We start from the raw sequence: 14,350 nt of genomic DNA on the forward strand, positions 1-14,350 counted from the left end.
AATAACCTCCACGCCGGCGCATGCGCCCCAGGGCAGGACCGCTCCACCGCTAACGGAGTGCGGCCATATTGGTAAAGGTACTGGGACCGAAGTAGAACGGAACTTCCTGTTCTCGCGGGAGCTAGAGGAGGGACTGCCACGTCCGAGCAAACCGGGACAGGAGAGGATCCCGGAGCCGGTGAGAATTATCTCTTTTTCCTTACGGTCCTTTCCAGGCCTTTTTCCTCACCTAGTGGGTCATAGAGACGAGGGCCTAGAGAGTCTATAAAGTGGCCGATCAAAGCCTAGAGCACTGTCCTGGGGGTCCTACATGCGAGAAGGGGATCAGGATAAAGAAAACGAGTCTTGGGAACAATGTGGGTGGGGACAGAATGGAATGGGGGGAGCAGCCCATAGACGTGGATGGAGGGCGCTAGCGGAGTAAAGTGGAACCCGCATAGGTATATAGAGTTGAGGGTCAAGTGGAGTCACTGTCTCTGTCCCTCTGGTCAGCGTGATGGCCAGAGGCCTGGGGGCCCCTCACTGGGTGGCCGTGGGACTGCTGACCTGGGCCGCCTTGGGGCTGCTAGTGGCCGGACACGGGGGTCATGGCGACATGTACGAAGACCTGCACGAGGACTTCCATGGCCACAGCCACAGGCACTCACATGAGGATTTCCACCATGGACACAGCCATGCCCATGGCCATGGCCACACTCATGAGAGCATCTGGCATGGACATACCCACGGTCACGACCATGGACATTCACATGAGGATTTGCACCATGGCCATAGTTATGGCCATTCCCATGAAAGCCTCTACCATGGAGGACACGGACATGACCATGAGCACAGCTCTGGAGGCTATGGGGAGTCTGCGGCTCCGGGAATCAAGCAGGACCTGGACACTGTCACTCTCTGGGCCTATGTGAGTCCCCCGGGGATGGGAAAGAGGGAGCTGGTTCTGGATTGTTGGGAAACCCCACACCTCTTGACCCCTGACTGTCCCTCACCAGGCACTGGGGGCCACAGTACTGATCTCTGCAGCTCCATATTTCGTCCTCTTCCTTATCCCTGTGGAGTCAAACTCCCCTCGGCACCGCTCTCTGCTCCAGATCTTGCTGAGTTTTGCTTCGGGTGGGCTCCTGGGAGATGCCTTCCTGCACCTCATCCCTCATGCTCTGGGTAAGTGACCTCTAGCTTCTACCTCAAATCTTAATGTATTTTATTCTTTGGACAAGAGGGTTCTTATCCCTTTGTGATCCCTGACCTTACAATATTCCCCCAAATATACACCTCTTGGATGGTGTATTCCTTCATCTGGCCTTTTCTTCCCCTTTCTCCAGAACCCCATTCTCACCACCATCTGGAGCAGCCGGGACATGGACACTCCCACAGTGGTGAGGAAGGGGCAGATGGAGACATGGTTTGGGGTGCTGGGGAAGGTTATCCCTCCCTATTCTTCTTCTGCACTTGGGGAGGAAAAGTCTGGAATCCACATCTCAATGTCTCAATGCATCCATTCCCAGGCCAGGGCCCTATTCTGTCTGTGGGACTGTGGGTCCTTAGTGGAATTGTCGCCTTTCTTGTGGTGGAGAAATTTGTGAGACATGTGAAAGGAGGACATGGACACAGTCATGGACATGGACACACTCACGGACACGCTCACGGTCACACACATGGAAGTCATGGACGTGGAAGACAAGGTGAGCCCAGTAACAACTTTCCTGAAAGCCACCTTGCCTGTCTCTGAATCCCCTTATTTTATGGTACTTAGGTGGGAGAGGACTACCCTTTAGAGGACACATAAGGTGATCTCTGTTCCCTACTCTTACCATCTCCTTTCTTTCTTCAGAGCATCCTTCAAAGGATAAGCAGAGCTCAGAGGAAGAAGAAAAGGAAGCAGGGGGGTCAAGGAAGAGGCGAGGAGGGGGCACAAGGCCCAAAGATGGACCAGTGAGACCTCAGAATTCTGAAGAGGAAAAAGCAGGTTCAGGTGAGGGCCAAGGTTGGTGATATGCTTGGGCAAGAGCATCATCACGAATCACAGGGAGTAGCACTGTGGGTGATGGCAGGTGTCTAGGAAACACTGAGGGACTGCATGAGAAGTGGTCTCTGCAGGGAGATGTGATAATGCTTCGTCTTCCTTTTCTCCTGTACAAGACCTGCGTGTGTCAGGGTACCTGAATCTGGCTGCTGACCTGGCACACAACTTCACAGATGGTCTGGCCATTGGTGCTTCATTTCGAGGGGGTCGGGGGCTGGGAATCCTGACCACGATGACTGTCCTGCTACATGAAGTGCCCCATGAAGTTGGGGACTTTGCCATCTTGGTCCAGTCTGGCTGCAGCAAAAAGCAGGTTGGTGATGATTTGCACCAAATTGATTGCCTCAAACCTTTTACCCCTTGCTCACCCACCTCAAACCCAAGACTCCCACCCACTAGTTCCAAACAAGTTGCACTACAGGCATTCCTCATTTTATTGCACTTCTTTATTGAACTCCACAGATTCTGCATGTTTTTGCAAATTTGTGGCAACCCTGCATTGAGCACATCTATTGGCACCATTTTTCCAACAGCATTTGCTCACTTTGTCTCTTTTTGTCACAGTTTGGTAATTCTCGCAACATCTCAAACTTTTTCATTATTACTATACTTGTTACATTTATCTGTGAAAAGTAATCTTTGGTGTTATTATAGCAAAAAGATTACAATTCACTGAAGGCTCAGATGATGTTTATCATTTTTCAGTAATAATGTATTTTTTAATTAAACTATGTACATTGTAGACATAATGCTACTGCACACTCAGTAGACTACAGCATAGTGTAAATATAACTTTTACATGGACTATGAAACCAAACAATCCATGCATCTTGCTTTATTGCAGTATTTGCTTTATTGTGGTGGTCTGGAACTGAACTCAACAATATCTCCGAAGTATGCCTAATATTGTTAACAACAGATTCTCTAGAAATGAGGGGGAAGACGTTCTGTTAATTTTTCTTGTAGCTCAGTAATTCTTGAACTGTGGTCCATAAGCGATCTGAATGGTTTATGGGGGTCTTTCACACCACGCCTTCTACCCTGACCTGCTGAGTCAGAAGGTCTGTAGAAAGGACCTCTTTGATAGCTATGATTTTCCGGGAAGTATCTCTTTTAGACCCCCCCCCTTTGTGTTTTATTCTTTAGTTTCCAAAGATATGCTCCCTATCCATGTACACCTATACTCCTCCAGCCATGTCTAAACTGCTGATAACCTTTAGATGTTGGTGAGTGCCTCTCTCTCTTTTCTGCCCACCAGGCGATGCGTCTACAACTACTGACGGCAGTAGGGGCACTGGCAGGCACAGCTTGTGCTCTCCTAACTGAAGGAGGGGCAGTGGGCAGTGAAGTTGCAGGCGGTACAGGTCCTGGCTGGGTTCTGCCATTCACTGCAGGTGGCTTTATCTACGTAGCAACGGTGTCCGTGTTGCCTGAGCTGTTGAGGGAGGCATCACCATTGCAGTCACTTCTGGAGGTGCTGGGGCTGCTGGGAGGAGTTGTCATGATGGTGCTAATTGCCCACCTGGAGTGAGTGGTGGGGTAAACCACCCCCACCCCAGCCCCAAACCTCTAGCCTCTAAGCCCATCAGGGGGCTCTGGAGGTTGGGGGCCCTGGCCCAGAACGTCTACCAAAGGTAGGAGTTGTATCTTAGGGAAGTGGTGACTTTGGCTTGAAGGCCATCAAGATTTGACAGTCTTACAGGGACTGTAGAGGTGAGACTGAGAGCCTAGAGGGACCATGGTGTTGGGTTTGGGCGCCAAGTGGGACCATGAAGAAGGATGGAAGAGAGAGGGGTGATGGCAGCCTACCCCAAGTCCCCCACCTCACCTGTTCACAGAGGACCAAGCTGCCACACACAGACTTCAAGTTTTGCCTCCCTCTCTCCCACCTATTGGTGGAGTCTTCAGGGAAGACCAGAGCCCGAGGCAGAGTGGGTAGCAAGAGAAGCCAGGGATAAACGGCAATCGTGTATCCTGATTTGGGAGTGATTCCAGGGGAGGAGGACTAGTTGCTAATCTCATGGTCTGATTTTTTTTTTTCGTTTCTATTCTTTTATATCACTTTTTGAGTCGAGGAGGAGGGGTGGTGACCGGAAATAAAGTCCTCGGATTTTCTGCTCCACGCGTAGTCTTTGTCTTTTTGGGGGGAATGGGAGCTCCTCATCTCCTCACTCCTCAGGCCCCATAGCTGTCGTGTCTGGCCACGCCCCCGCAGTGGGAGGTCGGCCTGCGCTGGTGGCCTCCGCCGGCCTATCGCAGGCCGGGCCTCGATTGGCCCGGCATTACCCTCACCACGCCCCTTCTGCGCTCGGATTGGCTCAGTGCCGGAGTGCCCGCCCACCCGCCGCCCGCCATGGCGTCTCAGCTCCGGCTCCGCTCGGCTTTGGCCCTGGTCACAGGTTGAGGGGGATGCTCTCCCAGGGCGGGTTGGGGTGCCGGAGTGATGTTGGGGTGTGCCCTCGGATTCTGCAGCCTCTGTGGCCTCGGCCCCCTGGTCTGAATTTTATTAACTTTGCGCTGTTGACCTCTGCCCCCTGCCCCCTTTCTCTCCCCCAACTCCCGCGTGTTCTCTCCCACCTCAGGTGCGGGTGGCGGCATCGGCCGAGCAGTCAGTGTGCGCCTGGCCGCTGAGGGGGCCGCCGTGGCCGCTTGCGACCTGGACGGGGCAGCGGCACGAGAGACGGTGCGGCTGCTGGGAGGGCCGGGGAGCGAGGAGGGGGCGCCCTGCGGGGCCCACGCTGCCTTCCAGGCTGACGTGTCCGAGACCAGGGCCGTCAGGCGCTTGCTGGAGCAAGTGCAGGTGAAAGCTAGATGACCTCGTCCTATTTAAAGCCCTAACGTTTCCTCCACCGCCCCTGGCTCTACATGCGTAACCTCCCCCTTCCATAGGCCTGCTTTTCTCGCCCGCCATCTGTCGTTGTGTCCTGTGCGGGCATCACCAGGGATGAGTTTCTGCTCCACATGTCGGAAGATGACTGGGACAGAGTCATAGCTGTCAACCTCAAGGTGGTGACCTCTGAACCGTGATTACTGGACCCTCTAGCCTGAAGAGGGAGTTGGAAGACTCACCCACCGCAGCTGATCCTTTCTGCCTTGTTACTTTCTCCCCCTCTCAGGGCATCTTCCTAGTCAATCAGGCTGCAGCCCAAGCCCTGGTGTCCAGTGGCTGTCCTGGCTCCATCATCAACATCAGTAGCATCGTAGGGAAGGTCAGTTTGAGTTGGGATGAGGTCAGCCAGCCAAGTGGGCACAGAGAGGAGAGCCCCTCTTTGGGAATCCTGACTCATCCCAAATCTCTGGCATACTTATAGGTGGGGAATGTGGGACAGACAAACTACGCAGCATCCAAGGCTGGAGTGATTGGGCTGACCCAGACTGCAGCCCGGGAGTTCGGACGGTTGGTGTGACACCCTGGGGAACGGGAGGTTTTGCTGAGGCATGTAAAAGGTCTGAGAGCAGGGTCAGTGTTCAGTCCATTCTGGAGTCAGCAGCCACTCTCCTTTCTACAGACATGGGATCCGCTGTAACTCTGTCCTCCCAGGGTTCATTAAAACACCCATGATACAGAAAGTGCCTCAGAAAGTGCTGGATAAGGTAGGTGACTGTGGGTGGAAGGCAGAATAATTCAAGGACCCATCCTCTCGGGTTCAGAGAGAATGCTTGGCACAGTGCCAGGGAAATAGTAGATATTCAATAACTGTACAAGGAATGAAGACCACAGACTCAGTCTACCAAAAAATCCATGAAAAAAAACTTTCACTCACATACGAGTGTTTCTTTACAGGTAACTGGAATGATCCCAATGGGACGTGTGGGGGACCCTGAGGGTGAGCACTGAGTGGGGGTGGAGGACCCTGAATAAAGAGGTCCCAAAGTATGTGGTATCTGAGAGGGTCTCACCAGGATTGGTGGTTGGGGGAGAGGTGATTCTGGGGGGAAGTGATAGCTACTTCAGGTCTATGAGAGTGAGTGGGATTCTGCCCCCTCCCCATCATTCCCCTAGATGTGGCAGATGTGGTCGCATTCTTGGCATCTGGAGACAGTGGATACATCACAGGGGCGTCAGTAGAAGTCACTGGTATGAGGCCATCTTGGGGAGGAAGAGGGCAGAGAAGTGCAACCCAGATGATATGAGAAAGCAAGTGAGAGGAGTCTGGAGCCACTGAGGGAAGGGCAGAAGTACTCATGGGCCAGGGACAGAAGTGGGTACCCCCCTACAGCCTATTTGTCTCCACCTACACATCTGTCCAAATGTTTCTGCCCCTCCCAGGAGGTCTTTTCATGTAACTGCCTCAAGGACCCTGGACTCTGCTCACACCCCCACCACTCTGCTCGGCCTCCTGCTGCTGAGGACTCTGAGTTCCCAGGCTACAAAAGGGGTGGCAGTGTATGGCTCAGGAATGCTGAATATGGGAGGCAGGGGTGCTTGTGACCCTAATAAATTCCAAATCCTCTTCCCTGCCACCTCCGGTTCTTCTTGTGTCCAAGCCCTCAGACCCTTCCCTACCTCCCCCTCCTTTCCCTTTCCCGAAGGATTGTTCCCTTTCACTGCCTGGTCTCCCAGGGCAACCCCCGCCGCCGGGTGAGAGACTGTGTCACTGTGTGTGCGTGACACTCTGGGTCTTTTGGAGGGAGGGGTCTCTGACCCACCCCCTTCCAGTGATCTGCAGCCCCAGTCCCCTCCCCCCAATTCACCGGGTCCTTTCGGTCCCCAAGGGTGATTTGTTCTTGGCCCCATCCTGGTGTCCAGTCTAGCCTTGGGAGGGGGTCTTGGAACAGGTGGCCCTCCCCCACCCCTCTCTTTTCTCTGAGTCCCCCCCCTCCCCTTTCTCTCCACCTTACAATAGCTGCAGCCGGCCTGGGGTCGGATGGGGGGGATTAGGGGAGGGGGCCAGGATTAGGGGAATGGACCAGCCGATGAAAGGGGCTGGAGGAGAGCAGAAGGGAGGGGGCTGGGAGGAGGAGGAGGAAGGGGAGGGGGTCCTCGCTAATCGACTCTGGAGCCCACATAAGGACTGGCCACGGACTGAAGGAGAGGACAGGGAAGTAGGGGGGATCTGGGGGAGGGGGCGAGGGGACCCACTGCTGCCTTATCCCAGAAACAGGCCACCCCCTGGCAGTTGCAGCCCAAATCTGGGAGCCCCAGCTCAGGCTGGAAGAGACAGGACGCCCATCACGGTCTCTTCCCCACCCCGCTCATCCCGTATCCCTCTCATCCCCTGCCCTCAATGGGGATCGCTCTGCCCCTTCCTCTTCTCTTTCCTCCCCATCCCCTTCCTTTACCGGAAAGTCCTGGAGGAGGCTTCTGCCCGCATCCCACTCCAGATATTCAACCCCTTGTGCCCCACCTCAACCTACACGCGCACACCCCCTCCCCGATAGTGGCCCCATCTTGTGTGTGTGTGTCCCTGCTTCCGCGTGGTGTCTCCATTCCCCCGTACCACCCGTGCGCCTCCCTCCCCCGCCCCGGGCCGCGGCTCTTGATTGTCCAAACGCAATTCTCGAGTCTATGGCTCTGGCCGAGAGTTGAGTCTGGACGTCCCGAGCCGTCGCCTCCAAACCTCGAGGGGAGAGCGGGTCGGAAGGCCTAGGGAGAACCAGAGTGGAGGGTGGAGCAAGTCCCCAGGGTGGTAAGGGGAATCCCGGGCACATCGGGACTTAGCTACGTTCACAGGACTGGAGGACTGAAGCGGCAGAGGCTCCGTTGCAGCTATTTTTTCCCACCCGGAATCCCGGGCTGGGGTTATGAAGTTCTGCGTGGGGAGGAGGGGAGCCGTTCCCCAAAGCCGCCAGGGGACGCGGAGTGGGGGAGGTGGCCCCTTTTCCAATTCCCTCCGTCCCCTCCTGGGGTCCGAGCTATCCCAGGCCCCGCCCTCTGGAGCGGAGGCCCCGGGTGGGGGCCTTGGGAAGGGAACGGTGGCTAAGGTTGGCCGCGCGACATTGCTGACTAGGGGACGGCGACTGCGGCCCCCACGTGGCCCGCTACTCCGGGTACGCCGGCTCCTCACGGGGGGCGGGCGCGTCCCGAGGGCGGGGTCAACCGGGCATCCACGTCGCGTCCCACCCGCGCCGCGAGTGGCGGGTGACGTCTCGGCTGGCGGTGGGTGGAGTGGAGTGAAGGGGCAGGCGGAAGTGACGTAGGGCCCTAGCGCCCGGGCCATGGCGGCGGCGGCGGCGGCGGCGGCGGGAGCTGCTGTTTGAGCAGCGGCTGCGGATCAAGCGAACTCGGCCGGGGAGCCCGGGCCCCGTGAAAGGCGCTGTGGCAGCGGGAGCGCGGACGGCTGGAACCCGGTGAGGGGCCGCGCCGGGGTGGGGTGTCGGGAGGAGGGAGGGGAGCCTCGAGAGGGCGGGGTCTGCGCGAGAGGCGGCCCACCTAACACCCTCCCTCCCCTTCCCCCACTCCCCAGCCTACTCCTTCTCCTCCTCCGCGGTGGAGCCCTGGTGGGGGTCTGTGCCCGGTCACCATGACGACGCCGGCGAATGCCCAGAATGCCAGCAAAACGTGGGAACTGAGTCTGTATGAGCTCCACCGGACCCCGCAGGTGACCCCTTCACAACTTACTCCCACTCCCCAAACCCCTCTATCTACAGAGCCCTATCTCACAGCCTCTTTTCCCTTTTTTGCCCTATTCTGACCCTGCCCGATTTCACATTCCCTGGCCCTACCTTTGAATCACCTTAACATTTCAAAGCACTTTCACATTTATCCCATTTAATCCTCAAAACAGAGGCGGACGTAGTGCAAGTAATTAGAAGCTTCATTTATAAGATAGCAAACCGACAGAAATTATCTTTTCTGTTCCTCAGTTCAGTGTCATTGGTCCGTGCATTTAAGACTCACCTTGGGAGTTTATTAAAAATGGAGCTTCCTACCTCCCCCCCCCCCCCCCCGCTCCCACTAACATTCTGATACAGTAATGGGGTGGGGCCCCAGAATCTGCATTTTTAACATGTACCCTAGAGGATTCTGAAACAGGTAGTGCCAGGATCACACTGTTAAGAAACTGTGTTGACTGAGTCTTCCCCAGATCACAAATCTGTGCCATGCCCATCCCCAGACCTATCACCAAACCTCAGATCCTCCTATTTCAAAGGTCCTACTCTTAGAATTACCACCTTCCTCAAGCGGCCAACATGGGGTACCCAGATTCTGTCATCTTACTGTATTTCTCAAAAGTCCAATTCATGGACCGCTTGTTTCTAAAACCCCTTCCTCACTAACCCACCACCACCTTTCCACTCATCGATGCCTCCAGGAAGCCATCATGGATGGCACAGAGATTGCAGTTTCCCCCCGGTCACTGCATTCAGAACTCATGTGCCCCATCTGCCTGGACATGCTGAAGAATACGATGACAACCAAGGAGTGCCTCCACCGATTCTGCTCTGACTGCATTGTCACGGCCCTGCGGAGCGGGTAACAGGAGGGACATGTTTGAGATGGGGAAGGGTACAGAGTTGGGCCCTCAATGCCCTCCCTGGTGACTGCTCAGGGCTTTCTCTCTCCCACCCCAGGAACAAGGAGTGCCCTACCTGCCGAAAGAAGCTTGTATCCAAGCGGTCTCTGCGGCCAGACCCCAACTTTGATGCCCTGATCTCTAAGATCTATCCCAGCCGAGAGGAATATGAGGCCCACCAAGACCGGGTGCTCATCCGCCTCAGCCGCTTGCATAACCAGCAGGCTCTGAGCTCCAGCATTGAGGAGGGGCTACGCATGCAGGCCATGCACAGGTTCGGGGGGCCAGAAGAAAGGTGGCAGCAGGGCTGGTGGAACAGATCTGTGGATCAGACTCCTGGTGCTGTCTTTGCTCCCCACCAGCTTCTAAGCCTTAGCATCTTAAGTGTTGACCACAGTCTGATTGTTAGGCCTGGAAATCATGGATGTAAATTGTACCTTCTTAGTTAGCAACTGGTACTTCTATTCTTAAGAAAATAGCTGACCTAACTTTCTGAACAGTAGAGTGATTTTTGAGCATAAGCTCCGGGTTCACATTGCTGGAAATTAAATGACTTCTTAGGCTACCATCACTCAGCCTTTAACATGTATCCATATGATGGGGGGGGGGGGTCTTGTTAAAAATGCCAGTTCTGCTTTAGTAGGTCTGGAGTTGGGCCTAAGTCTAAACCCTTTATCCTTGGTGCTTTCTAACCTCAACCACTTGCTTCCATAGGGCCCAGCGTGTGAGACGGCCGATGCCTGGGTCAGATCAGACCACAACGATGAGTGGAGGGGAAGGAGAGCCTGGGGAGGGAGAAGGGGATGGAGAGGACGTGAGCTCAGACTCTGCCCCTGACTCCGCCCCAGGCCCGGCTCCCAAGCGACCCCGTGGAGGGGGTGCAGGGGGGAGCAGTGTAGGGACAGGGGGAGGAGGAACTGGTGGGGTGGGTGGGGGCGCTGGTTCTGAAGACTCTGGTGACCGGGGAGGGACACTGGGAGGGGGAACCCTGGGCCCCCCAAGCCCTCCCGGGGCCCCCAGTCCCCCGGAGCCAGGTGGAGAAATTGAGCTCGTGTTCCGGCCCCACCCTCTGCTTGTGGAGAAAGGAGAATACTGCCAGACTAGGTGAGAGCCCTGTCTTTCCCCAGACCACTGAGAAGCTAGAGATCCCATAATCTTACATCAGAAGTCGCCTTTGCCCAAACCCAGAAAGAAAACCTCACTGAGAGGCCCTTTTGGAAATGCCCTACTTCCCTTCTCCATTTGCGGCTTCTTGTGCCCTAAACCTGCCCTCTTTGCCACTCCAGGTATGTGAAGACAACTGGGAATGCCACAGTGGACCATCTCTCAAAGTACCTGGCCCTGCGCATTGCCCTGGAACGGAGGCAGCAGCAAGAGGCTGGGGAGCCAGGAGGGCCTGGAGGGGGCGCCTGTGATGCTGGAGGACCTGATGGGGGTGGTGGGGAGGGTGGGGGTGCCGGAGGAGGTGACGGCCCTGAGGAGCCTGCCTTGCCCAGTCTGGAGGGGGTCAGCGAAAAGCAGTACACCATCTACATCGCCCCTGGGGGCGGAGCTTTCACGGTGAGACCCCTGAGTGCAGCTTGTGAGAGGGGAGAGGAGGGAGGGTGGCCTTGGGCAACAGAACCGCATCCTGACCTCCTAGACCTCCTGACTGACCTACACTCTTCGCCCTGTGTATCTCTCATCTCCCTTCTCTGTCCTTTCTTCTTCCCCATCATCCACGTCCTGCTTTGCCCCATTTATCATTCCTTTTTCTTTCCTCCTCCCTTCGTCACATTTTGCCTCTCATTCATGTCCTTTACCATCTTTTCCAACTTACATTTCTCTTCCCCCTCTCTGTCTTCCATTTCCTCTGTAGACATTGAATGGCTCACTGACCCTGGAGCTGGTGAATGAGAAGTTCTGGAAGGTGTCCCGACCACTGGAGCTCTGCTATGCCCCCACCAAGGATCCAAAGTGACCCCACAAGGGGACAGCCAGAGGATGGGGACTATGGGGTGTCCCTGTGTCCTGGCCCATGACCCCAGCTTTTTTGTCCCCCAGTGCCCCCCCAGCCCAGCCAGCCAGCAAGAGGACACAAATGAGGACAAGTGGCTTTTATACAAAGTATCTATATCAGATTCTTCTATATTGTACAGAGTGGGGTGTGCGCCCCCATCTACTGCCTTTTCTATTGCCCCCAACCTCCCATCTATACCAGATGTTGGGGAGGGTGAAGTGAAGAACCCTCCTTTTCATGTCCTCCGACCAACAACAACAAATTTGCTTTTTTTCCTCTTTGAAACCTGCGGTTCTGTGTCTTTTTATCAGGGGTGTACTAGAATGAGAGGGAGAAAAAAAAAGATCCGGGAAGGAACCATAGAAATCGTGTAGAATTAGCCTTGGAAATGGAGGAGAAATGTCAAAGGTTATTCATGGTGTGTAAATCCCATTTTCCTGAACCTCCAAATCAAATACGTTCGAAAATAAGAAGGAACATCTTTGAAGCTGAATGAGACAGGATGAAAGCGGAGAATTGTGAAGGCAAATCCCGAACTTGTCCCCTATAACGTGAATAGCCTCGGCTGAAATCTCAGGGAAAGCAGGAGATGACTGAGACGTGCTTGTAGACGTGACAGGCCTGTGATGCTTGAAAGGGGATTAATTCCTCATCCTTGTGAGAAGCTGGTTTCTAAAACAGGTTAAGAAAAGAGGTGGTAAGGTGGGAGAGCTTGGCGACATCTCGGTCCCCCCGGGAAACCTCCCGAAGAAGGCGGGCAGGACCGGGAACTACAGTTCCCAGGAGTGCTCGAGCCGGTGCCGCCGAGCCGCGGGGTCCAGTGGAGGGAGGGCCGCCCGGGACTTGTAGTTCTGTGCTTGTCCCAGCAGTGGCTGAGTGCAGAAGGCTGGGGGCGTCCAGTAAACCCACCGCTGCCTCCCGGCCTCGAGTTCCGCAGGCCGGCCTGGGGGTCTGGGGCCCCTGACTGCGAGCCGCGTCCCGAGCAGGGCGGGGGTCGGGGAGGAATCGTCTCTCCGAGAGGGACTGGCGCTCGCTCCCGCGCCCCCCTCCTTCAGCCCCTCACTTCCTGTTTCCGTTGCCTTTCGTGCCCCCCCACCTCGAAGCGCCCCAAATCCCTGCGACTCAATCATTGCGTCTCTGCCCTCCTGGCCGAGGAGTCAGCCTCCGGCCCGGGGGCACCCCAGGCCACGCCTGGCATTTCTCGTTTGTTTTCCCTCGCGCCTAGTATTCTCGGTACTGTGGACGCAGGGAGCACCCTCCAGCCCCTGCAAGCTCTGCAGACCCGGTCACATGCATTCACCCCCAGACCTCCTGCCCTGCAAAAATAGACAACACCCACTTCACCCTTGAAGGACCACCTGTTTAGCCCCGCCTCCCCAGCCCCGATCCTGGCTCCCCTTCCCTCCAACCCTAGGTATCCAGAGGGGTGACGCTCCCAAGATGTGAGGGTGGGAGGAAGGTGGGCGTTGCTTCTGGAGTTTCAAGGGAGAGAAACAGCTGGGGAGGAGTCGGGGGAGACACCAAGGTGGAAGCCGAAGAGAACTGAGTGAACCTGGCTTCTCTTCTGGTTCTAGGGGCTGCGGAAGCGTCACCCCCTCACTCTCCACGTTCTCGCCAGCGCTACCTGACCCATCAGCCTCTTCTGCCAGTCCCCGCCCCGCCCCGCCCCGCCCTCTTGCTTCACTCTGGAACCTCCTGCGGTCCCTGGTCCCCTGTCTCTCCCCTCCTAGGGCCCCGCGGTCCCTCTCTAGTCCCCACTTGACACCTCCAACCCACCGTCCCGACCGCTCCACTTATCACACTTCTCCGGTCCCTCTCTGCTGCGAGTGCCCTGTTGCCCACCTCTGCCCTCGCGACGGTCAACTTCGCAGACATGCCTGTTTGTTTAGGTGATACCATGTAAGTGACATACAGAACTGTTGCCCTAGGTAAGTCTCTCCTACACACAACAAAGAAAAAAACTACCCGACCAGACCAGGCGTTCTCCTTCCGAACAATGCAGGCAGAAGGAGGTGCTGGGGTAGGGTGGAGCTCCCCTGGGTTAGTTCCCCAAGTCCTTCAGCCTCTGTCAGTTAAGCCTACATATATGGGTCTGGCAGAGCAAGAGACACAAAGTAGACAAAAGGGAATGTGACTGTTTTGTTGAGGGGCAAGATATAAGTAGAAGAACCCAAAGGAGCAAGGTGGGGAAAGGTTGGGGTCCAGATCTTTGCCCTACCACTTACAAACCAAGCCACTGTGCATGAGAAACTGGAGGTGAGGCCAGCAGTTGTATTGTAACAAGCCCTCTGTGCACAGAGGCCCAGAACCACTGCAGTAGATGCCCTGATCCTTAGAGGGTGAAGGGCACGTGTCCCCTGCAGGAGGGGTGCCAGGCCTCGGGGTCCAGGGCATCACTGGTAGCCTCAGGGGGGAGGGGAAGAAGTTGGAGGCGGGGTTTGAGGCGGCTGGAGGAAAGGAGGGGAGCCTCTCTCGCTCTTACTCTCCCCCTCATTTTATCTCCCTCAGGCTTCTCAGTCCCCAAACCACAGCAGGTTATGTGGGCAGAAGCTGAGCCCTGGAGCCCAGGGCCACAGAAGCCTGAGGAGACCCCTGCCCAGGTGAGGACTATCTCTGAGGGCCCTCATGTTGCCTGGCAGCCCTCAAAACCCTGGCAAACTGCTCACAGGAAAGTTGTGCCCTGGGTGTCCCCACCGCGGGGATAGGGGGCTGGGACGTGAGGCGGAAAGGGAGGGGGGTCACTCTTTCAGTGGGGGAGGGGCCTGCCCCTCCACCTCAGTCTCTCTGCCTACCCCCCTCCTGGCTGTGCTCACCTTCTTCCCCCTCCCCCCACAGGCTGGGAGCAAAGGAAGAGGAGGAGGAGGACAA

At 56.1% G+C, this 14,350-nt stretch overlaps 3 protein-coding genes across 8 annotated transcripts; all 3 read left to right on the plus strand.

The window, feature by feature from the left end:
* The first annotated feature begins 49 nt into the window (after positions 1 to 49).
* Positions 50 to 4,148, plus strand: SLC39A7 (solute carrier family 39 member 7). Its single transcript, XM_010994571.3, has 8 exons — positions 50 to 178; positions 493 to 907; positions 996 to 1,164; positions 1,326 to 1,379; positions 1,509 to 1,685; positions 1,835 to 1,975; positions 2,143 to 2,339; positions 3,285 to 4,148. The coding sequence occupies exons 2-8, from the start codon at positions 497 to 499 to the stop codon at positions 3,555 to 3,557; spliced, it is 1,422 nt and encodes a 473-aa protein (XP_010992873.1). The 5' UTR covers positions 50 to 178; positions 493 to 496; the 3' UTR covers positions 3,558 to 4,148.
* A 210-nt stretch (positions 4,149 to 4,358) lies between these two features.
* On the plus strand, positions 4,359 to 6,490 carry HSD17B8 (hydroxysteroid 17-beta dehydrogenase 8). 6 transcript variants are annotated; one of them, XM_010994569.3, is made up of 9 exons: positions 4,359 to 4,425; positions 4,609 to 4,826; positions 4,916 to 5,032; positions 5,143 to 5,235; positions 5,338 to 5,423; positions 5,536 to 5,620; positions 5,811 to 5,853; positions 6,030 to 6,104; positions 6,297 to 6,490. In XM_010994569.3, the coding sequence occupies exons 1-9, from the start codon at positions 4,380 to 4,382 to the stop codon at positions 6,311 to 6,313; spliced, it is 780 nt and encodes a 259-aa protein (XP_010992871.1). In that variant the 5' UTR covers positions 4,359 to 4,379; the 3' UTR covers positions 6,314 to 6,490. The 6 variants fall into 6 exon arrangements, with proteins under 6 accessions (XP_010992871.1, XP_031290832.1, XP_031290831.1 ...); XM_031434972.2 differs by lacking the exon at positions 6,030 to 6,104; XM_031434971.2 differs by lacking the exon at positions 5,811 to 5,853.
* A 1,666-nt stretch (positions 6,491 to 8,156) lies between these two features.
* Positions 8,157 to 11,767, plus strand: RING1 (ring finger protein 1). Its single transcript, XM_031434968.2, has 7 exons — positions 8,157 to 8,317; positions 8,434 to 8,568; positions 9,283 to 9,443; positions 9,542 to 9,757; positions 10,198 to 10,587; positions 10,770 to 11,043; positions 11,342 to 11,767. The coding sequence occupies exons 2-7, from the start codon at positions 8,491 to 8,493 to the stop codon at positions 11,441 to 11,443; spliced, it is 1,221 nt and encodes a 406-aa protein (XP_031290828.2). The 5' UTR covers positions 8,157 to 8,317; positions 8,434 to 8,490; the 3' UTR covers positions 11,444 to 11,767.
* The last annotated feature ends 2,583 nt before the right edge of the window (positions 11,768 to 14,350 follow it).

This window comes from Camelus dromedarius, chromosome 19 (genome assembly GCF_036321535.1).
Source record: "Camelus dromedarius isolate mCamDro1 chromosome 19, mCamDro1.pat, whole genome shotgun sequence".
NCBI classification, from domain to species: Eukaryota; Metazoa; Chordata; class Mammalia; order Artiodactyla; family Camelidae; genus Camelus; species Camelus dromedarius.